At 48.1% G+C, this 23817-nt stretch overlaps 1 protein-coding gene across 1 annotated transcript in view; it reads right to left on the bottom strand.

The window, feature by feature from the left end:
* Positions 1-19010, bottom strand: part of LOC108522107 (pleckstrin homology domain-containing family M member 1-like) — a 55864-nt gene extending 36854 nt beyond the window's left edge. Inside the window, 4 exon segments of the mRNA XM_017862196.1 lie at positions 4412-5038; positions 7222-7469; positions 11372-11460; positions 18808-19010. Coding sequence (XP_017717685.1) covers positions 4412-5038; positions 7222-7469; positions 11372-11419 — 923 coding nt within the window. The 5' untranslated portion in view covers positions 11420-11460; positions 18808-19010.
* Positions 19011-23817: the final 4807 nt, after the last annotated feature.

Raw genomic sequence — 23817 nt, 5'->3', positions numbered from 1 at the left:
GTTTCAAAAAACAAAAATAAAAAACATTTGTGGTTTTTTGGTTGTTGTTTTTTTGTTTTTTTGAGATGGAGTCTCGCTGTTACCCAGGCTGGAGTGCAGTGGCGCCATCTCGGCTCACTGCAAGCTCTGCTTCCCGGGTTCCCACCATTCTCCTGCCTCAGCCTCCCGATTAGCTGGGACTACAGGCGCCCGCCACAACGCCTGGCTAATTTTTTGTATTTTTATTTTTGGTAGAGACGGGGTTTCACCATATTAGCCAGGATGGCCTCGATCTCCTGACCTTGTGATCCTCCCGTCTCAGCCTCCCAAAGTGCTGGGATTACAGGCCTGAGCCACCACGCCAGGCCAAAACGTTTGTGTTTTAAACGATACTATCAAGAAACTAAAAAGACAACTCAAAGAATGGGGGGAAATATTTTTAAATTATACAGAAGGGCGTATTATCCAGAATATATATAGAACACTCACAAATCAACAATAAAAAGACAAATAACCAAATTGTTAAATGGACAAAGGATCTGAACAAACATTTCTCCAAAGAAGATATCCAAACGTTCGATAAGCACATGAAAAGATACTCAACATCATTAATCATCAGAGAAATGCAAATCAAAACTACAATGAGATACCACTTTATACCCACTGGGTTGGTTATAATAAAAAAGACAGAAAATAACGAGGGTAGGCAAAGATGTAGAGAAATTAAAGCTCATATATATTAGTGGTGGGGATGTAGAATGACACAACTACTGCAGAAAACAATTTGGTAGTTCCTCAAAAAGTTAAACATAGAGTTACATATGACCCAACAATTCCACCCCTAGGTATATAACTAAGAGAATTAAAAACATATGTCTACCCAGGCTGGGCATGGTGGCTCATGCCTGTAATCCCAGCACTTTGAGAGGCTGAGGCGGGCAGACCACCTGAGGTCAGGAGTTCACCTGGCCAACATAGTGAAACCCTTTCTCTACAATAAGTACAAAAATAAGGTGGGTGTGGTGGCGGGCCCCTATAATCCCAGCTACTCGGGAGGCTGAGGATGGAGAATCGCTTGAACCCAGGAGGCGGAGGTTGCAGTGAGCCAGTATCGCGCCACTGCACTCCAGCATGGGGGACAGAGCAAGACTCTATTTCAAAAAATAAATAAAATATAGAATAAAATAAAATACAACAATACCATCATTTGAACACTATTGATGCCTATGTGCCAGGGACCATTCTAAGTGCTTAAATCTAAGTACTTAAACCCTCCATACGATACCTATGCCACTCAGTGATCATTATAATACAGATCCAGTCTACACGGAAGGAGCTATTCAGGATAGTCAATTCACTAGCCCAACTGCAATTTGGTTTCTGCCAAGCAGAACTGCTTTATATTAATACATTTCATTTTGAATGTTGTGTCTTTTACGCTTTTATGTTTAATTTGTGGATGTTTTGATTTTATACGTGTAATGATAAGCACAAGGAATTTATGTCTAATTTAAAGTTACAAATAATTAAATAATGTAATAACTTTGATGAACTAAGTGTCAGTGAGAACATTTTACCCTTGAAATATACACTTCAAGAAATGCTGGTCTCTGTATGGACTCAAGGACTAACTTCAAGGCCCAGCTCTACGAATGCTGATGCTGGCTGTGTGTTTGTGCATCTGTATGTCTTAGATTTGCCATTTCCTCACACCACTGTCTGGAATTCGTCTATACATCCTGACCCTTGCCCCTCCAGTTTCCCCATAATAGCCGGGACAACACTTCCTGCACAGAGAGGATGGTCACTGATTCAGTGACCTTAAGCTGGAATTTTCCAATCACAAGACACATGAGATAAAAGCAAGACATATGACAAGGGGATGGCTGGCTGGTCTGCAGAGGAGGCAGACACACAGGAAGGGCTAAGACAGGTAAGTGAGCCTAGGTCATGCCCTGTGCCTGGGTCACACTGCAGGCCTGTCACACCACGGTCCCAGTGGTCATGGGAGGCAGAGACTGTTCCTCCCCAATGTATTCTACCTAAATTCCTCCATTTAACATTTGAAAACTCCACCTAATGTGCTCAGAAGCCATTTCTGGGCCTAAGACAGAATCTCCTATATGCGTTTGACTAACAAGCAATGTGCCTGACATTCCTGGGCTTGTAAGTGGTGGAACAGGACTTGAAACTAGGTCTACTCCAAGCCCAGTCCGTAACACCACCCAATGCTGGTGCTCTTCCTATGCTGGATGAGAACCCTGGAGGGACCTGAACCAAGGCAAGGGCATAGGACGAGTGGAAAGAAGGTCCCAAACACATGGGATCTTCTTTTCAGCTGATGGAACATGGGTCCAACTGAAGGAGGTTTTTAATAAGAAGTTTCCATTTTCCACCTATCAGATGAGCAAATATCCAAAAGTTCACTAATACCTTCAAGTGGCAAGGCTAAGAAACGAGGACATTCCTGGTGGAGTGTAAATGGGCAATAATCTGTGAATATTCTATATTAGTCTATCCTTTTGCTCAGCAATTTTGCTTCTGGGAGTTTACTGAACACAGACAGTTATGCAGAACTAAAAGACCACATACACAAGGTTATTTATGAACACACGGGCCCTAGCACCCATTAAATACTGGGCTGATTAAGTAAACTAAGGTACATTCATACACTGGAACAATATGCAATAGAAAAAAAAAGAATGAGGCTGGGCGGGATGACTCAGGCCTATAATCCCAGCACTTTGGGAGCCCAAGGCAGGAGGATCTCTTGAGCCCAGGAGTTCAAGACCAGCCTGGGCAACACGGTGAGACCCCCATTTCTATAAAAAATAAAAATAAAAGAATGAAATAGCTCTGATATGAAAAGATCTTCTCCAAGACAAGATATAGAACAGTGTATATATACTGCCTTTGTAGGGGAGAAAGTAATAAATAAGGAGTAAATTTTTAAAATCTTTTTTTTTTTGAGATGGAGTCTTGCTCTGTCACCCAGGCTGGAGTGCAGTGGCACAATCTCAGCTCACTGCAAGCTCCGCCTCCCGGGGCCATGCCATTCTCCTGCCTCAGCCTCCCAAGTAGCTGAGACTACAGGTGCCCACCACCATGCCCAGCTAATTTTTTGTATTTTTAGTAGAGACAGGGTTTCACTGTGTTAGCCAGAATGGTCTCGATCTCTTGACCTCGTGATCCGCCCACCTTGGCCTCCTGAAGTGCTGGGATTACAGGCGTGAGCCACCGCGCCAGGCTAAAAATCTTTTTACTGGTGTTTGTTGTAGATGAATTTAGAAATTTGGAAGAATATACAGGAAATTAATTATTATGGTTGTAGGGGTGGGAGGAAAGAACAGGGTAGAGGGAGAACAGGAAGGGGAAAGGCTTTCACTGTATATGTTTTAGATTTTTGTTAACCATAAAAGATTATGCAAAAAAATTTTTTTTTTTTTTGAGACAGAGTCTTGCTCTGTCACCCAGGCTGGAGTGCAGTGGCACGGTCTCGGCTCACTGCAAACTCCACCTCCCTGGTTCATGTCATTCTCCTGCCTCAGCCTCCCATGTAGCTGGGACTGTAGGCGCCTGCCACCATGCCCGTCTAATTTTTTGTATTTTTAGTAGAGACGGGGTTTCACCGTGTTAGTCAGTATGGTCTCGATCTCCTGACCTCCTCCCGCCTCGGCCTCCCAAAGTGGTGGGATTACAAGCGTGAGCCACCGCACCTGGCTGCAAAAATTTTTTGAAAGGTTGTGTGAAGAAGGCTTTGCCCAGCTCTCTCTCTAGCCAAGTTCATCTGCCCCACATACTCTTCCACACATCTGTCTGTCCCCAGCTGTCCACCACCTCCTGCATGCAGCACTCAGGTCCTGTGTCCCCCAGGAGGTCTTCTATGAAGTCACACTCCTATGCATTATGTTTCATCTATTTGTTGGAAGTTTTAAATGTGCTCTGACCTATTAGTTTCCTTCCTTCTAGATGAAGACAACAATATTTTACACTGTGCCTTGTAGAGACTAAGTAACTTAGTTTGTTGTTGTTATTTGTTTTTAGTTTTTTTTTTTTTTTTAATTTAGAGGTGGGATCTTGCTACATTGCCCAGGCTGGCCTCGAACTCCTGGGCTCAAGCAATCCTCCTGCCACAACCTCCCAAGTGCTGGGATTTCAGGCATGAACCACACCCAGCCCTGTCACCAGGGCAGAGCTGGAGCCCAAACCAGCTCTAAGCTGTTCTAAGTCCACTTTCTCCACTATGCCTGTATTGCCTGCTACAGCTCCCAGTGATTCCAGTCCCTGGAGAAGTCGATGTCTCCCTTGGCTTTCTTTAATTACTAATAGAGTTCAGTAAGAGGCAATCACATGCTACAGGAAGAAAGGGTGGAGGAGAGGAAAGAAAGCAGGGAGGAGAGAAAATGGGAAGGAGTGGGGACAGGGTACTCACTCTTGCAGAGACCGGTCTGAGTCCTCAGCATTTGCTGTGCCCAGGTCTGAGTCGCAGGACATGGGCTCCTCGCAATGGTCCGGACTCTTGAAGCCATTCTCTTGGAGTAAGCAGCTATCAGAGTTTAGGCTGCAGGACAGCTGGGATGAACTGGCCGTGTCCAGGCTGAGGGAGGAGGCAGTCAGCTTCTGGTTCCTCCGGATCTTATGGCCCGAGTGATGGACTTCGATGTCCTCAGAGCCTGAGGAATGGGAAATGGAATCCAGAGACTCCTTCCGCTGTAGTTCTGCACCAGAGGTAGAGAGAGGGTCCAGCTCAGAGAGAGGGCAGAGCCCAGACAGGGCCAGTGGGGTTAGCGTCCATTCATTTAAGATGGCAGACTTGTAGGAGAGTTCGAAGGACAAGGATGTGAGGCCCTGCAGGAAGCTAAGGAGGAACTCGCCCTCCTCGGCATCCCGGAGCAGGGCGGTGGGCTGGTAGTACTCGCGCAGGCGGGCCTGCTCCTGCAGCAGCAGCTTCAGATAGCACTCCATCAGGCCGTCGTTCAGCGCCAGCCGCAGCCATGCCCGGCAGCGGCCCACATCTGTGTTAACAAACGTCAGGTGCTCCAACTCTGAGATGATGTGTCTGGGAAGGGAGAACAGATATGTTTCAAGAAACCACCCCAAATCACAGAGATGTGCTTTTATCCACTGGTTAGCAGGAACCAGCAATAACCACTGCAAATAGAGAAAGGCATGCAAAAATATTTGGTAATAGTGTTTTAGGCCGGATGTGGTGGCTCACGCCTGTAACCCCAACACTTGGGAGGCCAAGGCAGGCGGATCACTTGAGCTCAGGAGTTCGAGCCCAGCCTGGGCAACAGGACGAAACTCTGTCTCTACAACAACAATAACAACATAGCCAGATGTGGTGGCTTGCAGGGTAGTCCAAGCTACCCCACTACTTGGGAGATTGAGGTGGGAGGATAGCTTGAGTCTGGGAAGCAGAGGTTGCAGTGAGCCAAGATTGCACCACTGCACTCCAGCCTAGGATATATATATAGTTTTAAAGGAAAAGTGTTTAAAGGAAATATTAAGCTATAACCCCCAACCTTTTGAGATTGGAATCGTGAAAGGTAATTTCCATGTTCATTCCAACTACCACTGGGCCCCTGACATCATCTGCTCATCCAAGGCATGCTGTCAGAGCTCCCTAAGTGCAAAGTCCTTGGAGCAGTGAATATGCAGGGTAAAGACATGGTCCCTGCCCTCAGGCACAAGGGACCGATGAAAAAAGGCATAAAAGGCAGGAAATCAACAACCCTGTAAGAGGACTAGGGAGAGCTCCAATTACAGCCTGTGGAAGAAGAGTTGGTAGTTTGGTTGCAAGGCCAGGAAAGAGAGAGTATTGAATATCAAACCAATAAGGCAACACGTGGCAATGGCTCCACACCCAGCCATGCACCAGAATCCCCTGGGGAACTTGAGCAGGATACAAGTTCTGGGGCCCCAACCTAGTGAATCAGTCTCCAGGCTGGCATCTGGGAGCCTGTGGGCTACAGATCTTTGTTTAGAAAAGTGACTTGACTACAATCATGCAGACTGCAGGGTAGATGTTCTGCATAAGGAGATCAGACCCCAGGTGTACCAAACTCAGTCCCGGAATGCCTCGGTCTGATGTACATGCCCCTCCTCTCAGCTACCACAGTCCCTAGCGTGGGTTTATCTCCCCCAGGGAATGCAGACCGCATTCTACTAGGCTCAGTGAGTAAGCTCCAGGGAGCTTCACCTCAGTAAATGTTGACCAGATGACGGACTCAAGGTAAGGCAGAGTGAGGTAAGGGGGACAAATAGAAAGCCAGTGTCACCCAGGAAGGAAGTAAAAACATGAGACAGGGCAGTGGCAGTCGGCATGGAAAGGAAGATCAGAGACTGACAAGGCTTCTTTGGGCTGACGGTGACATTCAGTAGTCCTTAGAGGCACAGTGCCAGCTACTTGCTCAAAAGTCCAGACACAAGAGATAAGTGTCTCAGAGTGAATATTCATATGCTCTTCCTGATTCCACTCTTTAATAAAAATAACCCCACACCTCCTTAAGAGATAACATTTATGGCCGGGTGCGGTGGCTCACGCCTATAATCCCAGCACTTTCGGAGGCCAAGGTGGGTGGATCACGAGGTCAGGAGTTTGAGACCAGCCTGATCAACATAGTGAAACCCCATCTCTACTAAAAATAAAAAAATTAGCTGGGCATGGTGGTGCGCGCCTGTAATCCCAGCCACTTAGGAGGTTGAGGCAGGAGAATTGCTTGAACCTGGGAGGCGGAGATGCCAGTGAGCCGAGATCGCGCCATTGCACTCCAGCCTGGGTGACAGAGTGAAACTCCGTCCCCCCCCCAAAAAAAAACAGATTTACAACTCGGATGTTTGAATAATCTAAGGCAGGGTCAGCAAACATTTTCTGTAAAGGGCCAGATAGTAAATACTTTAGGCTTTGCAGGCCACAAAACCTCTGTTGTAACTATATAACTCTGCCCTAGTGTGGCAAAAAAGGCTGTTCCTGCTAAAGGCGACCAGTCCCAGGGCTCAAAGCAACCACAGGCTCTTGCCTGAGTGCTGAGGGTCTCAAGATCTGCTGGCACGCTGGCTGGGAAGCTTGGTCTAGAGATAAGCCTTTCTAGAAAACACTTTCAACCCCTACCTCACCCTATCTCTATGCTAGAACACAGGGCACCTCTGTTGGCTTCCTGAACAGCTGGGGAGGAAAAGCCAAATGTCCCATACTCTGCTGCTCCTCCCCAAAGCAAAACCTCTCCAGCTAAATCTCACTTGTGGGTGACAGCTTTCAGGAGGGGCCAGAAGACAGGCTGGGGCAGAGGCTTCTGGTGAGCACTTTTCTTCCTTTTTCCTCCAGGCTCAGCTCGGATGTGCTTGGCGTGCAGGCCATGGATAAATACGGCCTCCAGGGCACTGCACATGGTGTTGGCATCTCCGTCTTCACTAGTGACTACTGTGTCCAGGGACACGTACTGCTTCTGCAAGGCCTTCACGGATCCCACCAGCTTCTTCTTGATGACCTAGGCAGTACCACACAGAACACAGGCCTTTAGCGGAAAATGCTATGGAGAGTCCCTAGAGTGTAATCCTTTGCCTGGTGCCAAATACATGTGCAACCACATGCACACACATCTATGGGTGTGTCTGCAGATTCCTTCTGTAAAATTAGCACATTGTTAACTATAGCAAAGAAAGATAAAGCAGAGAGAAGAAAAGGAAAATCACACATACTACCCAGAGACAATCACTGTTATTGTTGTTTTGCATGTCCTTCAGTGCAGACACTTTTTGTTTTTTAGACCAAACTTAAGTGAACTTAGAGTCATATAATCTTGTGTTTAAATATTGGCCCCATCACAGCTGCAGTGACGGGAGCTTGGGTAAATCCATCTAGAACAAGGGTGGGGCTTCCCACCTTTTTCACATGGACAAGTTTCTGTAGAGAATCAATAAGCCAAGAGGCAAAAACAAACAAACAAACAAAAAACACCCACACTGCTTTAGAACAATAAAAACATGAGGAGAACAGGAGCATGGTTTACGTTAAGAAAGATCCTAGGCTGGGCGTGGTGGCTCAAGCCCGTAATCCTAGAACTTTGGGAGGTCAGAGGCAGGAGGACTGCTTGAGTCCAGGAGTTCAAGGCTGCAGTGAACTATGACCACACCACTGTACTCCAGCCTGGGCAACACAGCAAGACCTTGTCTCAAAAAAGAAAGAAAAAAAAAGAAAGATCCTGGGCCTGGAAGCCAGAGGACTAGGCCCAGTCCCAGCTGTCAGTAACCAGACAGGCCTCCTCAGACCTTCCACTTAACTTCTTTGAGTCCCAATTTCCTCATCTGTTAAAGTGGAAATAATACTTTCTGATCTATAGTATTTTTTTTCAGGGAAGTGGTTTCTGGTGAAAACCAGAAAACCTACTAGATAAATTCTAAAAAGAGGCTGGGTGCGGTGGCTCATGCCTGTAATCCCAACACTTTGGGAGGCCAAGGCGGGTGGATCACTTGAGGTGAGGAGTTTGAGATCAGCCTGGCAAACATGGTGAAACTCTGTCTCTACTAAAAATGCAAAAATTAGCCAGGTGTGGTGATGAGCGCCTGTAATCCCACCTACTTAGGAGGCTGAGGCAGGAGAATCACTTAAACCCGGGAGGTAGAGGTTGTAGTGAGCCAAAATCGTACTACTACACTACAGCCTGGGTGGCAGAGTGAGACTCCATCTCAAAAAATATATATATGTATATATATATATAAGCTGAGTGTGGCACTAAGACTAGTGTTTTATTCATCCTTGTGTCAATACTTGGCACTGTGCCTGGCACATAGAAATATTCAATAAATGTTTGTTAAATGAAGACACCACAAAATGTACATAGAGTCTTTTGGAAATATACAGTAAAAATTAAGCATAATTATAAGTATGTGAAAATCACATAAGTGTTTGGAAAAGGACTGGAAGGGATTAAAGAAAAACTGGTTTGAATTGTTGGGTGATAGGATTATGGATACATATTTTAATATTTTATTTTGATTTCAGTCAAAACTATGTTAACATTCTTTGAAGTTAAATTTGAAAAAATATAACAGCTTTAATGAGATATAATTCATATACCATAAAATACACCCATTTAAAGTATACAGTTCAATTGCTTCTAGTATATTAACACAATTGTGCAACCATCACCACTATCTAATTTTAGAAGATTTTTCTGGCTAGGCACGGTGGCTCACGTCTGTAATCCCAGCACTTCAGGAGGCCAAGACGAGTGGATCACCTGAGGTCAGGAGTTCGAGACCAGCCTGGCCAACATAGTGAAACCCTGTCTCTACTAAAAATACAAAAATTAGCCAGGCGTGGTGGTGTGCACCCATAATCCCAGATACTTGGGAGGCTGAGGCATGAGAATTGCTTGAACCTGGGACGTGGAGTTTGTGGTGAGTCAAGATTGTGCCACTGCACTCCAGCCTGGGCGGCAGAGTGAGACTCAAAAAAAAAAAAAAAAAAAAAAAAGATTTTCATCACCCCAAAAAGAAATACTGATATATTAGTGATTGCCAGGGGCTGGGAGAAAGGGGAATAGGAAGTGAATGAAGTCACTAACCTATTTTCTATTTCTGTGGTTTTTCGTATTTTGTACATCTCACATGAATAGATATGAACACAACATATGACCCTTTGAATCTGACTTCTTTCACTTAGCACAATATTTTCCACCATGTTGTAGCATGTATCAGGACGTCATCCCTTTTTATTGCCAGAAAATATTCCTTTGCATAGATATACCACATTTTATTCATCCATTCATCAGTTAATAGACATTTGGGTTGTTTCTACTCTTTTGCTATTATCAATAATGCTGCTATGAACATCCATGTACAAGTTTTTGAGTGGACTTACATTTTTAGTTCTCTTGGGTATATATCTAGGAGTGGAATTGTATACATAATTCTATGTTTAACTTATCAAGGAACTGCCAAACTATTTGCCAAAGTGGCTGCACTATTTTACATTCCCACCAGCAATATCTGAGTTCCAATCTCTCCACATTTTTGCCAATACTAGTTGTCGTTTTTTTTATTACAGCCATCCTAGGGGGTGTGAAGTAGTATCTCACTGTGGTTTCGACGTCCATTTCCCTGATGTCTAATGATAATGAGCATCTTTACTGGCCATGTATGTATCTTCTTTGGAGAAGTGTCTATTCAAATCCTCTACCCATTTTATAACTGGATTATTTGTCTCTTTATTGTTGAGTTATAAGTGTTCTTTATATGTTCTGGATACTAGACTCTTATCAGATATTTGATTTTCAAATATTTTCTCCCATTCTGTGGGTTGTCTTTTCATTTTCTCGATAGTATCCTTTGAAGCTCAAAAGTTTTTAATCTTGAAATAGTTTAATTTTAAATGTTCTTTTAAACGCAAGATGTTATTAGTATATTATATTTAAAAAGCACATACACACTTCGTTCAACTGAGCACCTACTAGGTGTTGGGTTAGGGTATACAGGGAGAAGTAAGGCATACCCTCAAGAAACGCATACCCTCATGGAGTCAGTTTGTGCAGCGGTTGTTAGAAGGCTGAGTTGGCCAGGGTTCTGCCCTAGCTCTGGAGGGTCCTGGGGTGGGATTTGGCCGGGGGTGGGAGAGTGGGGGTGCAGAGGGGAAGGAAGAGCCTCTGCATGAAAGCCAGCTGGGAAACAGGTGGAACTGGACTCTCCTGTGGCCAGGACGGGGAAAGGCACATCTCTGAGGGCTATAGTTTCTTTCAAGCAGAGAGTTCTCTGAGCTGGGAAGCAGCAGTAGGGAGGAAAGGGAAATCCTGGCTTCTCCCTGAAAGCCACCTCAGGATGCTGCTAAGGAACCAGCCCCAAAGCTACCTGACTTCCTGCCTTTCCAAGGGAACAGAGAGCTCCACCCAGAGTACCCAAGACAGCCCAGGAGGGTGCAAAGGGCTCTCCAAGAAAAGGTCCTAGGGGGCTCCAGTGAACTGCTCACAAATAATTACATTTAGAATATCCTAGAAAATGGTTAGTGTTCAGATATATGTAAGTTACCAATTTACCCCCATTACTGAAACAACAAACCAGTGCCTGGGAATACCTGTTTCCCACCAATTCAGTGCTTTGGCCAGACTGTGACCAAATCATGGCCTAAGGGCAGAGGGCTGAAGGGCTGAATGGAAATCCTTGGTCTTCAGGTTACTGATCTTAAATTCCCACTGCTTTTTGTAATGTCCATCTTATCACCAATAAGGTGATCTAGAAAGGACAGGGTCTCCTTGGAGCCTGCTTGTGCTGTAACTTTTTCTCAGCCTGGCCTCTCTTGCAGGACAGTGCCCATTCATTTCGAAGTGAGCCAAGCAGATGAAATGACCGTCCCCTGCAGCCCTTCCCCACCCTTGATCCTCCCTCGCCCACCTACCAGGATGGCAGCCTGGGGGTCCAGTCCATTCTCCACCACTGAGAGCATCTCCACTCACGCAGCTACTCCCTCGGAGAATCACATGGCACCTGAAGAGACAGATGGCAGCCAGATGAATGGGCAGGCAACTATCCCCCAGCCAGAGTCCTTTCCCAGCAAGCAGCAGGAGGTCAGCCTCTCTTACTCAAACCACAGCCGAAAGGCCTTTGAAGAGCACAAAAGTTAAAACTGATAATGGATTTGAAGGAAGGAAGCGAGGAAAGTCCAGGGGGCTCAGTCCTTGGGAGGCAAGGAGTCCTGGGTGCCGGGGGTGGGTCCACCCCACGGAGTGGGTGGTAAGGGCGCTTCACATCAAATGCTGCCCAGAAAGCCAGGGCTCTGTAGGATCGAAACCTGTAGGCAGGGAATGACAGGCTGATTCGGATACGGAGCTGCGGGTTCGAGGGGAAGGCTGCAGTTGAAAGTGGCAGGAACCCACTGGGACCAGGAAGCAGGGGCTCACATTCAGGGGCTGGGTCCTGCAACACCCTGCTCCCCACCCCTCACTCCTTGTTCCAGTCCAATGTCTGCCAGCTCAGCAGTAAAAAGTACAACTGGAATGGCTTCAAAAGGGAAGGGCTCCCTTGCTACACTTCTGCTTCTCAACAGGGCTTTGAGGGTCTGGTGTGAGCAGCACAGACAGGGACTTGTCTAATCAGGACAACCACAAGGTCTCATCGCAATTTGCCACTAACCAGGTAGGCATGCAGAGACCTCTCAGATGGAGAATGTGTACACGCCTGTCACAGAGCCTGATATGTGCCTGTACCTGATATGTTGTACCTGGTATCTGTCATCCCAGTGGATGTGGCCACCTAAACCTACAGACCAAGAATGTCATCGCCTAAATGAGTATGCAGGAAGAGTTGAAGTCAGTGAGTGGTTAAATCCCTCAGGGCTGCCAGATTCCTCCTGGGAGTGGGTGGGGTAGGGTGGGGTAGGGCCTGAGCCTGAGGGGGCTGCTGGCTGGCTTGGCCCCACCCCAGAAACTTGGACAGACCTGGGCTAGGCAGGCACATTCATACGTAAACAAATCTCTAGTGAATGCCCGGCTGAGCATCAGGGGAACGCTGGGAAAGGTGATGGCTGTCTCGGCTCTCAAACAATCACCGCACAAAGAAGTTAACAAAACCAAGAAAAGTTAAATGGGCTCGATTCTCTTTACATATATTGCCTAATTTATAGTCCTCCTAAGCACCCTAGGAGTGCTGTTTTATTGTCTCCACCTGACAGATAAGGAAATGGCAGCTGACCCAGGTCAAGAACATTCCTGAGGTCCCAGGGCTGATAAGCGGCCTGACTCCACCACCAGCCTCCAGAAGGAGGCCAACCCCAGCCCTAGGAAAACCAGATTGCTGAGTGAGTGCTGTAAACCAAAATTAAAATTATAAGCCCCCAAACTGCCTGAATGAGCCCCCCTTGGCCAAAGGGATTTTGAAAAAACCTAAAAACTGAGTTCAGGCCATGACAGGAAGTGGGGCGTGGGCCATGCCTCATCCTAGCCTCTCCCTTTTGGAGCTTAGACACAACTGAGCAGCATTAACATTAAAACAGACTAAGACTGACAGAACAGACTCTCAGCAATTAAGATACCAACTCCAACCTGACTAGGGTCTAACATCACATGGGAGATAACAGGCCCTAAAGGAAATCATTTTACCACCAAGTATATTTCTTCAACATATTTTGGGATGGCCCTGCAAAGCCATCTCTTGTGGGGAAAATTTATATCCTGCAGAGATTCCCTTCCCTTTCTCGGCCTTTTCCTGATCTAGGAGAGATTTAACTAAGAGTCTGACACCTTAGAGACATCTACCATTTATTCTCTTGAAGGCTTCATCTACATAACATGAACCTTGGCTTCCATAACCCACCTTATCTTAACCCCAAGCTTTTCTTTCTGCTGACTTTAACTCTTTAGGTAAAGTTTAACTCTTTCAACCAATTGCCAATCAGGAAATCTTTTAATCCACTTTACCCTGCCCCCACCAATGTATACCTTACATGTATTAATTTATGTCTTTGCCTGTAACTTGGATAAAAATCAAGCTGTAACCCAATCACCTTGGGCACGTGTTCTTAGGGCCTCCCAGGACTATGTCACGGGTCACGGGAGGCCCTGAGAACCTCTTCCAATATTTAACAGAGTTTGGCTTTTTCATCAACAGTGCCATCACCTCAGAGCTAGGATTCCAGGGGTAGTCTGGGAAGACCCCTTCACTAGAGGCCGGGAACAGGGGGTGCAGGGAAACTTAAGGCCAGTGTGGCAGGAAAGGTTTCCTGGACAGCACTGGAGCAGCATGAGGTTTGGAAAGCAGACAAGCAGGCTGGCCCTAAAAATGGTGGAAAGTGCTCTGATTGGATCTCTGGCCTCTGGGGATAGCAGAGGGCAAACAGGACACAGGGAGTCAGGACCCAGAGCCAACCTCCCTAAGTCAGGTCCCTTAGGAGGAAGCAGGCGTGTGTGGAGGATGGTTCCTGCAGACCCAGTAATAGGCCAGGCACTGCAGACGGCCAGAAGAGTCTCAGTTCTGACTACAGCCCCATCTGACTGCCTCACCATTCACCATGGTCTGCTCCCAGCTACCCAGGGATTCTCAGGGCCCTCCTCCGGAAACCAGTTCCCCATTCTGGCCATGGGGTGACAGGAAAAGGGGGTTGTATGCTATGGTGACTCTGCATCTAAGGTCACTTCCAGAAACAGGCCTGGTCTTGAGGTCAGGCTCTGTCAAGGCCACCGTTGTGCAGCTCAGCAGGCCACATCCAGCTTCTCTGGCTCCAAAACCCTGGGCTCCAATCCCAGTCCACAATTCCAGTGGTCTAAAGCCCTCAGGCCCACCCTTCTAGACAGAGCCCAAAGCCCCAAAGTTGCCCTTCCCTTAGCCAGCTACAGGGTGGGACCCTAAGGGCTTAAACCCAATAATTTGAATAATAGCCCAGGCCCATTAAGACCTCATTAACTAATTAGCTGAGAATAATAGAGTATTCACAGAGTATTCACTGGGAGGGACAGGCCATTGGTAAGTGGGTGCTCTGGCCAAGTAACCGTATGCTAAGAAAACAAAATAGGCCAGGTGCCGTAGGCCAGCTGCCATGGCCTACACCTGTAATCCCAGCACTTTGGGAGGCCGAGGCAGGAGAATCACTTGAGGTCAAATTAGCTGGGCATGGTGGCCCATGCCTGTAATACCAGCTACTCGGGAGGCTGAGGCAGGAGAACCGCTTGAACCCAGGAGGAGGAGGTTGCAGTGAGTCGAGATTGTGCTACTGCACTCCAGCCTGGGCAGCAAAGCAAGAATAAACAAATAAATAATTTATTTCTCTAAATAAATAAATAATAAAATAAACTGAAGCTAAGAGAGACAGGGCCAGATAAGAGAAGGGTCACTTGGCCTAAAACAGAGTCAGAAATGCCACAAAATGACTGACAAGAGCTCAGATAAATCCAGCAGAAGAGCCACTTGAAAATTCACAAGATAGGACTGAGCCTCTAGGGTTCCAGCCACAATGCAGGACACTTCTGTTCGTAGGCAGCCATAGCACCCCACCTATCCGTGTCTGTTCCATCATGCTCAGGGAGGCAGGGCTCAGATGGTCAGTGACATAAGAACTCACGGCGGGATCGGAAGAAGGCTTTGTGTCTCTTGACTGTGGGGACAGCACTGCGTCACCCACCCTGGTGGCCCAGACTCTGAATCTACCATCCTATGGAACTGGTTCCACTTTCTGTCCTCAAAACGCTCTTCATTGACACCAAGAACCAAAGTGAAGAGAGGCGTGGCTTCAAGGAGACCTACCTGAAGGGAGTAAGGCAAAGTTGGGCAACACTACCCAAGGGCCCTTGAACATGACTGGTGAAAGCTTAGCAGGGGAAAGGTGACTGGTGCCATTTAGGAAGTACCAAATCACACCAAGTCTACTGCCACCCTATGTATTGATTCACCCTCATATGGCTCTCCAGAGTGCAGAAAGCAGGCTTCTCTGATGTTCCTCTCTAACCTCATTTAATTCTTACAGCAATCCCGTGAGAGAGTGATTATCCTTGTTTTACAGAGGACAAAACTGAGGCTCAGTAGCAATGGGTCTTGGGTAAGGGACAGAACTCTCTGGTTTCTTCATCCCAACTCCTGCATCTTTCCCTGGACCAAAAGGCCTCAGGTCTTTGGCTCAAATTCAGGCAAACTATTATTTCTTCTACAGAGGTACTCGGAAGCTCCATTTCATCACAGAAGGTCTAAAACCAACAAGAAACAGTTCTGTCAATCAGATTTATAGCCCCAACCAGCTGAGCCCAGTTCCTACCAATGCTCCTGAAGTCTCAGAGTTATACTTTCTTAAATGTTCCAACATAGTTAGGAAGGAACAGTTTTGGTTGGTTTCCTCCATTATACTACCTGGCCTTCTCTATATGTCCAATTTCACTTCCTCCAGAGATCAAGGAAGCAAAAAAAGAGAATGACTTGGATGAGACTTACATTAAAAGAAGAAAGGTATAACCTGGTTTCACCACTCTCAAAACACTCCACCATCAGTGAACAGCAACCTCTTCTCTCGAGGGACTTCTCAGCCACTCCCCACGGCCTTCTCTCCACTGCCTGAATTGTGTAACTGGCTGTTCAGAGCCACAGCCTGGCTTTAAGCCATCCAACTGCTGTACCAATTGATGAGTCATGTTTTTTCAATTGGAAAAGAATGACAAAGTTATCCTCTGATTCAGAAAGGCCGCTGATCTTTCAGGCATGTGAGTGCTGACTGAGGAAACTGCACCCCTGTCCACCTGAGGAAAGCTGGATTTCTGTGATGGGTGGGGTGGTGGGGGTGGGAGCTTTGAAGCAATTAAATACCGGATGAAGAGTGAGAAACTTCTAGCTTGTGATTCCCAGACTCAGGGCTAGTGGATGAGGGCAGAATTGTGGAGTCAGTGAACACTGGCTATCTTTCTTTCCTCCCTCCTTCCTTCCATCCAATAACACCCATCTTCCCTATATTCTTGTCCCATATCCCAGAGGAGTCTAACAAGGACCAAACTCTGAATGAAAACAGGACTGTTGCCTCACCCATTCACCAATGTATTTCTAGTACCTAGAACAGTGCTTGGCAAACACTGGTGCTCAAAAAATAAGCTGTTGAATGAATTGATTAATAAAAACAAGGCACAGGGCAGGTATCTCCATTTCACCCAATGTGGGAAGTTGGGGTATAACAACTGTTAAGTGCTGGGGCAACTGTGGAGCTCCTGTCATTAAGCCAAGCTGCCAATAAGGCTGAAAACAACTTAAATATACTGCATATTAATGGGAGGACATTGACGGTAAACAGTATTCACTTTTTCAAAGGAATACGACTATAAATGGCAAGCAGAGACAATGCTCTTTGGGGCCCTTTAAAACTGCAATCAGCCAGACACTGTGGCTCACGCCTGTAATCAATCCCAGCACTTTGGGAGGCCGAGGTGGGTGGATCACCTGAGATCGGGAGTTGGAGACCAGCCTCATCAACAGAGAAACCTCTATCTCTACTAAAAATACAAAACTAGCCAGGCATGGTGGTGTATGCCTGTAATCCCAGCTACTTGGGAGGCTGAGACAGGAGAATCACTTGAACCTGGGAGGCAGAGGTTGCGGTGAGCCGAGATCGTGCCACTGCAGTCCAGCCTGGGCAACAAGAGTAAAACTCCATTGCAAAAAAAAAAAAAAAGAAAGAAAAAAAAAAACTGCAATCAAATGGCTCACCCATCTGATGCCGGGTCCTCGGGATTCAGAGAAAATGTGTACCAAAAAGCCCCCAGGAAACTATAAACGCTGAGCATGAGACTTGGGTGCCTCTGGAATGTCCTTCTGCCTCAGCTACTCTGAGATAACGTGGTTCCCTGTGTTCATGGAACCCAAGTGGCCAAAAGTCAATGATCCAGCACTTGCAAGAAAAGAAAGCGATTCAAGAGCCTCTGTACCCACCTAGACCTCAGCCTCCCCAGGATCGACTCACCTATACTCTTCACAACAGGTAACACTGCCTCTGACACCCATCATATCCCCTGAATTCAGCATCAGGATTGATCTGCCATCAGCTCTGGCAGGGAGAGGCCCTTACAAGTGCCAGGAAAAGGAACATGAACAATGTTCTGTGACCACAGCCAACACCACGCAGAACTTCCCAGAGGCTCTCCAGGGCCAGAACACCAGCCAGAAGGAAGTGACAGCTTCCATCATTCTGTGCTAAGTGAGCTGAGTAAGTGGCCATCTCTCACCTTCCAGATATTTGAATACCTACCATTCCAGCAGCCAGCACAAGTCATTTAATGTAAATGCCAGAAACACAGTCCCTGAGGACAGGTACAGGAGACCAGATGCCAGGAAAAACCCCGGCCCCACCCAAGAGTTGGGGAGAGCCCACTGTTCCTCCACCCTTATTTACCACCTGAGCCCCTACACCGGCCAATCATGCTGCTCAGTCTCTAACTGCGGGTCTGAGTGAGCACCTACATTTGGCTGTTGAGGGGCAGCTGGTGGAGTTGGCAGGAGACTGCACTAAAGTTCTCAGGTTGAATGGGAGTTGCGTCCAGGGAAGGAATGGACGCAGAGTTGGGGTGAAGAGTTGCGGTCGGTCAGCGGGGGTGAAAAGACATGGAGATGTCATTTTTAACAAGATTGGGTGAGGGTGGTAGGAAAGGAGGCAGCAAGAGTTAGGGATAGTTTGGCAAAGACTTAGGGATGGGGTGTCCTCAGTACGGCAGGAGACGCAAAGGAAGGTATACAGTGGGCTAGGAGACTAAGGACGAGAAGACACAGTTAAGACTTGGAATAAGGCTGAGATCGGAGTTATCCGGAAGAAAGCGGTGAGCTCAACAGGGCACCTACTTTGGGGGTGGGTCTTAGATGAGAAGGCAGAGGTAGAGTGTTTGGGATGAGCAGATCTTGGAGAGCTGGACAGGGGATGGGGGTGACTGGGATAAGAAAGCTGAGCCAGAGAAGGGGAAACCTGAATGGTGCGTCTTGGGGACGTGAGCGAGGAGCATCGGGATTACCAGAGGGGTCGGGAGAGACGATGAGATGTGTCAGGGCGGGGCGAAGAGACGTGGCCGAGATCGGGGTTGGAACTGAGGTAAAGTGGGGTCACGAGTGAAGCTGCATTTAAGCAAGACCGCCGGTGAGAGAATGCGGGCGCGGGTTGGGGGCTGGACAGACGTGGGGCACGGGGCCACAGCGGCGCTGCAGGGGGAAGGCTGGATGGGAGGGGGGCGGGCGCGGGCTGGGCAGAGCTGAGGGCTCTGAAGCCGGGCAGTCTCAGGGTAACCAGGGGCTGGGGATCGCGGAGGGAGCAGGAGGCCCACCGCCCGTTCGCGCCTCGGCCCCGCCGACCCTCCGCCGCCCTCCTCGCATCTTGACCCCCTAACTCACCAAGCGGAGCGAGGAGCGAGGCTGGGGGAGCTCCCGGCCGCTGCAGCTCCTCAGCACTCGGAGCAGACGATGCGGCCTCCCGGCCACTGACAACAGGAAGCGGCGCCCGCGGCCCCTGACGCCATCACGTTGGCTCGGCGCTCCGGCCCTGCCCCCGGCCCGCCGTGCCAATCGCGCGGCCCGAAGGAGCCTTGGGGCGGGGCCAGCTGCTCCCGGAAGTCCCTGGGAGCTGAGCCCCAGGGCAGATGCGAGGTGTAGGAGGCTGGGGAGCCGGGGGTGCCTGCTGGGCGCAAATAGGCGAAGGCACCGGTGTCAGGGGGAACGCGTCAGTTACCGCCCGCCTTCCGCAGGTCTACGTCAAACTAGATCCTGGCTTCTGGGTTCCTGACCTCGTTTGGCCTCAGAACCATCTATGCAACATTGGGGCTGTCACTTCGCCTCCCTCAGTTGAAGAGTTCCCACTTGTGAGTGGGACTAACAACGCCTGCCCTATCTTTGCCTCTCCGAGGGCAGCAGTGCAGCCCAAGGGGCGGAGCCGGGACCCAAACTGGAGCCTCCGCCTTTCGCTTCAGGATAAACATAGCTGTTTTGATCATGCCTTATCCCAAGGGAACGCCTTGAGGTCCCCTTGGGCACTCTCCCGTGTGTAACTCGCCCATTAGCACCGCCTGGCATGAAGCTTAGGGGCCCGGTTATTCTCTTCTAGCCACGTAGAGGATTTCTTTCTTCCTTTCTGTTTTTGTTTTTGAGACGGGGTCTCACTCTGTCGCCCAGACTGGAGTGCTGCGGCACGATCGCGGCTCACTACAGCTTTGACCTCACAGACTAAGTGATTCTCCCACATCAGCCTCCAAGTAGCTGGGACTACAGGCGTGCACCACCACGCCCAGCTAATTTTTTCATTTTTAAAAATTTATTTATTTTGTAGATACAGGGTCTCACTGTGTTGCCTAGCCTGGTCTCCAAATCCTGGCCTCAGGTGATCCTCGTGACTCGGCCTCCCAAAGTGCTGGGATTACAGGCATGAACCACCACACCTGGCCTGTATGTCTCCTTTCTAACACAAAAGTGACATTTCTCTTTCAGATGAACTCGGAACAAAATGTCGTAAGTGGTGACCACAGCTAGTGAAGAGCAGGGCAGGGAGTGTTGGCAGGGACCCATGCTCTGGACACTTTATACTTGCAGGCTTTGGTCAATTGGGAGCCTAGGGCCTGAGTGTGGATGAGGAGAGGTGCTGCTACATGCCAGTCCTAAGTGGGCACAGGGGTTGGCCGGGGAACGAACCAGTTCTTGGAAGCAAGCTTCACTGCCCTCAGCCTGGGCGTCCTGTGCTCTTTTGGCTTCTCTGGATAGGAAGGTGTCCCTCCTATCTCTGCAAAGGTCAGAGTCCCGCTGTCTGCTTTCAAGTATAAAACCAGCACTTGGGGGTATGACTCCAGACTGTATGAGGGCCACCTTTTCAGTAATTCTCTCTCCAGGAGTGAGAACCTCCCCTTCTCAATTTTAGACTAGATGGGTCTGAGTGTGTTTAGTGCAGTTAATGGTTGAGCAGGAAGATTAGAAATAAGGACATAGACGCAAACTACTCTCTTGGTATTAAACTCATTTTAAACAAAGTGGAAAGTAAGGGATTTAGTAGGGAAATCATTTCACCTTGGCAAAAGGATAGTATACAACTGGCACAGCATGATCCTTGGTGGCTTAGCACAATCACTCCCTGTCCCCCATCAAGCACTTAATGTCCGTCAATAATTCCACTGCATTTTTGTGCAGCGGCTGTGTGCTGGCGCTGTGGGGAACCCCTCGGTAATCTCTTGTCTGCTTTTTAGGAACCCCTATCTCCTTGTCTTCTCTTACTTCCCAAGCCACCACGCTTCTGTGAAAGGTCTGCAGGCTTGTCTACCTCTTCTCAGCTTGCTCTGCATGCCTTGGGGAAGCTGCATAAAGCATGGATCATGAAGGAGGGAGAGCGGAGAAGAGGGAAATGCATGTTTCCACAAATGGACCATGAGCCCACCAGGCAGACTCCAGATGGGGGAAAAAAAAAACCCTCGCATTATCATGTGACTTGCACAAGAAAAAAGGTACCCGCAAAGGGCCAAGGGACCAGAGAGGAGAACTTGAGAGGTATCCTGGAGGAGGCGACTTTTGATGTGAGCTTTCTAGGTGAGTAAAGGGCATCGCAGGTGAAGAGACTGGCTGGTAAGTGGCCAGCGGACAGGAATACAGGCTGAGCTCAGGATAGGGTGCACCCAGAGGTGGGGAGGAAGGTAGGAAGTGAAAAAGGAGGCTGGGTACGGTGGGTCACGCCTGTAATTGCAGCACTTTGGGTGGCTGAGACGGGTGGATCACTTGAGGTCAGGAGTTCGAGACCAGCCTGGCCAACATGGTGAAACCCATCTCTACTAAAAATACAAAAATTAGCCGAATGTGGTGGTGTGCGCCTGTAGTCCCAGCTACTAGGGAGGCTGAGGTATGAGAATTGCTTGAACCTGGGAGGTGGAGACTGCAGTGAACCAAGATAGTGCCACTGCACTCCAGCCTGGGCAACAGAATGAGATCCTATCTCAAAAATTTTTTTAAATAATAATAATAAAATAAAAAATAAAAATAAAAGGAAGGGAAAAAGGAAAGGGTAAGGGGAGAGGGCCAGAATGGAAGGGGAGCTGAAGACAGACTGAGCAAGGCAGAGTTGGAGGCCAGTGCAGGAAGGGCTCAAAACATTTGCAAGGACGGTTCACATCCCACTGGTCTGTCAGCTTAGATTTAAAGCACTACCCAGAGTTACTCAAAGCCAGACAGGAGAACTGCAAGCATCAGAATGCCCTGGGGACAGGTCCAAAATGCAGATTCCTAAGCCCCACAGTAACCCTAAAGAGTCACTCTAGGATGAGGTCCAAGAATTTGGGCTTGACCCCACCTCTCCTGTCCCCTGCCCTCACCACTGGGGACCTAAAGGATAATAAAAGGGGGGAACCTCTGCCTTAAATAATCCCTTTTGGCAGTTACTTTCTGTTTTCAGACTTCAAGTCTGTCCTCCGGGACTAACCTAGGAGATGAAGGGTAAGGGAATTAACATTTATGGAAAATGGAAGAACCCACGTAGGCACCTGTGTTCACCTTATATTCCTTACCAGCCACCTGAAAGGTGTGTGCTACCATTATCTCCATTGTGTGGATGAGAAAATAGGTTTAAAAGAGGTTAAGTGGGCCGGGCGCGGTGGCTCGAGCCTGTAATCCCAGCACTTTGGGAGGCCGAGATGGGCGGATCACGACATCAGGAGATCGAGACCATCCTGGTAACATGGTGAAAACCCCCGTTTCTACTAAAAAAATACAAAAAACAGCCGGGCGAGGGCGGGCGGCCTGTAGTCCCCAGCTATTCGGGAGGCTGAGGCAGGAGAATGGCGTAAACCCGGGGGAGGCAGAGCTTGCAGTGAGCTTGAGATCCGGCCACCTGCACTCCAGCCTGGGCGGACAGAGTGAGACTCCGTCTCACAAAAAAAAAAAAAAAAAAAAAAAAAAAAAAAAAGAGGTTAAGTGGCCGGGCACGGTGGGCATGCCGTGTAATCCCAGCAGCTTTGGGAGTCCAAGGTGGGTGGATCATGAGATCAAGAGGATCCAGGCCATCCTGGCCAACATGGTGAAACCCTGTCTCTACTAAAAAATACAAAATAATTAGCTGGGTGTGGTGACATATGCCTGTAGGTCCCAGTTACTCAGGAGGGCTGCAAAGCACGAGAATCGCTTGAACCCAGGAGGTGGAGGTTGCAGTGAGCCAAAGATCACGCCACTGCACTCCAGACCGGTGACAGAGCAAGACTTCGTCTCTAAAAAGATAAAATGGAAAAAAAAAAAAAAAAAAAGAGGTTAAGTAACTTGTCGGGGGCTACAGCCACCAGATCTAGTAAGTGCTAGAACGTAGGATTCCGTCACCCCCCCCTAGGTTCTTTCTTGATTCTAGTTGCAGCTTTGTTCAAGTGGGTTTTAGAGCAGAGCTGCTTAGGTTTGAATCTCACCTCTACCCCATGTTATTTGCTGGACTTCCTTTAAAAACAGTTGGGGCCCAGAGGCCAACCCAATGAGTATGGGGCTAAGACAGCTGCCACAGAGTCAGCATTTTTACACCCTCGAGATAGCACTTAAGACAAAATTTCTAACAATTGAATTTTACTGATGTTCAGTTAAGTCACAACGCCCCTTGGCCCTCAGCCCCAAGCAGAGAGCCCACGAGTGTGTGACCTCAGGAAGTGCCAAACCTCTCTGAGCCTCAGTTCCTCATCTGTAAATTGGGGCTAATGTCAGTTGATGTGAGGATCAAATATGATGCCTATCCTGGGCTGGCCACATTGGCTCACACCTGTTAATCCCATAAACGTTGGAAGGGCTGAGGGGGGTGGATTGCTCAAGGCCAGGAGTTTCGAAACCAGCCTGGCCAAGCATGGTGAAACCCATCTCTACCAAAGATAACAAACATTTAGCCAAGGCATGGTGGTGCACGCCTGTAGTCCCAGCTACTTGGGAGGCTGAGGCACAAGGAATTGCTTGAACCTGGGGCGGAGGTTGCAAGTGAGCTGGAGATTGCAGCTACTGCCACTGACCTACATGACAGAGTAACTCTGGTCCAAAACAAACCACCCACCAAAAAAAAAAAAAAAAGGAAAGAACAAAGCTGATATCCTTCAATGCAAGTTCGTGGCCTGTAGGTAAGTGCTCAAACGATGAACAGCTATTACTATTCCAGTTCTGGCTAATTTTCAACCCTGCAGTTGGGGCAGGTCCTCTGCCTTCCCTTTGCTCTTTTAAGCACTGAATGAGGGAGCCTTTCTTATCTGAACCCCAGATATATCCTTACTTGCATCTGACTGAAACATCATCAAAACTAGCGTTAATGCACCCTCCTCTCTGGATCCTGGAATCACTGGTGTGCTCTTCAATTTTGGTTGTAGGAAGCTGTTTCTTTCCACTCTCTCTTTTTTAAAAATTTTGATTAAAAACCTGGTTATT

Source organism: Rhinopithecus bieti, unplaced genomic scaffold, assembly GCF_001698545.2.
Source record: "Rhinopithecus bieti isolate Rb0 unplaced genomic scaffold, ASM169854v2 scaffold_64300, whole genome shotgun sequence".
NCBI classification, from domain to species: Eukaryota; Metazoa; Chordata; class Mammalia; order Primates; family Cercopithecidae; genus Rhinopithecus; species Rhinopithecus bieti.
Note: the sequence above shows the minus strand (reverse complement) of the source record. Positions and strands in the feature narration are given on the sequence as shown.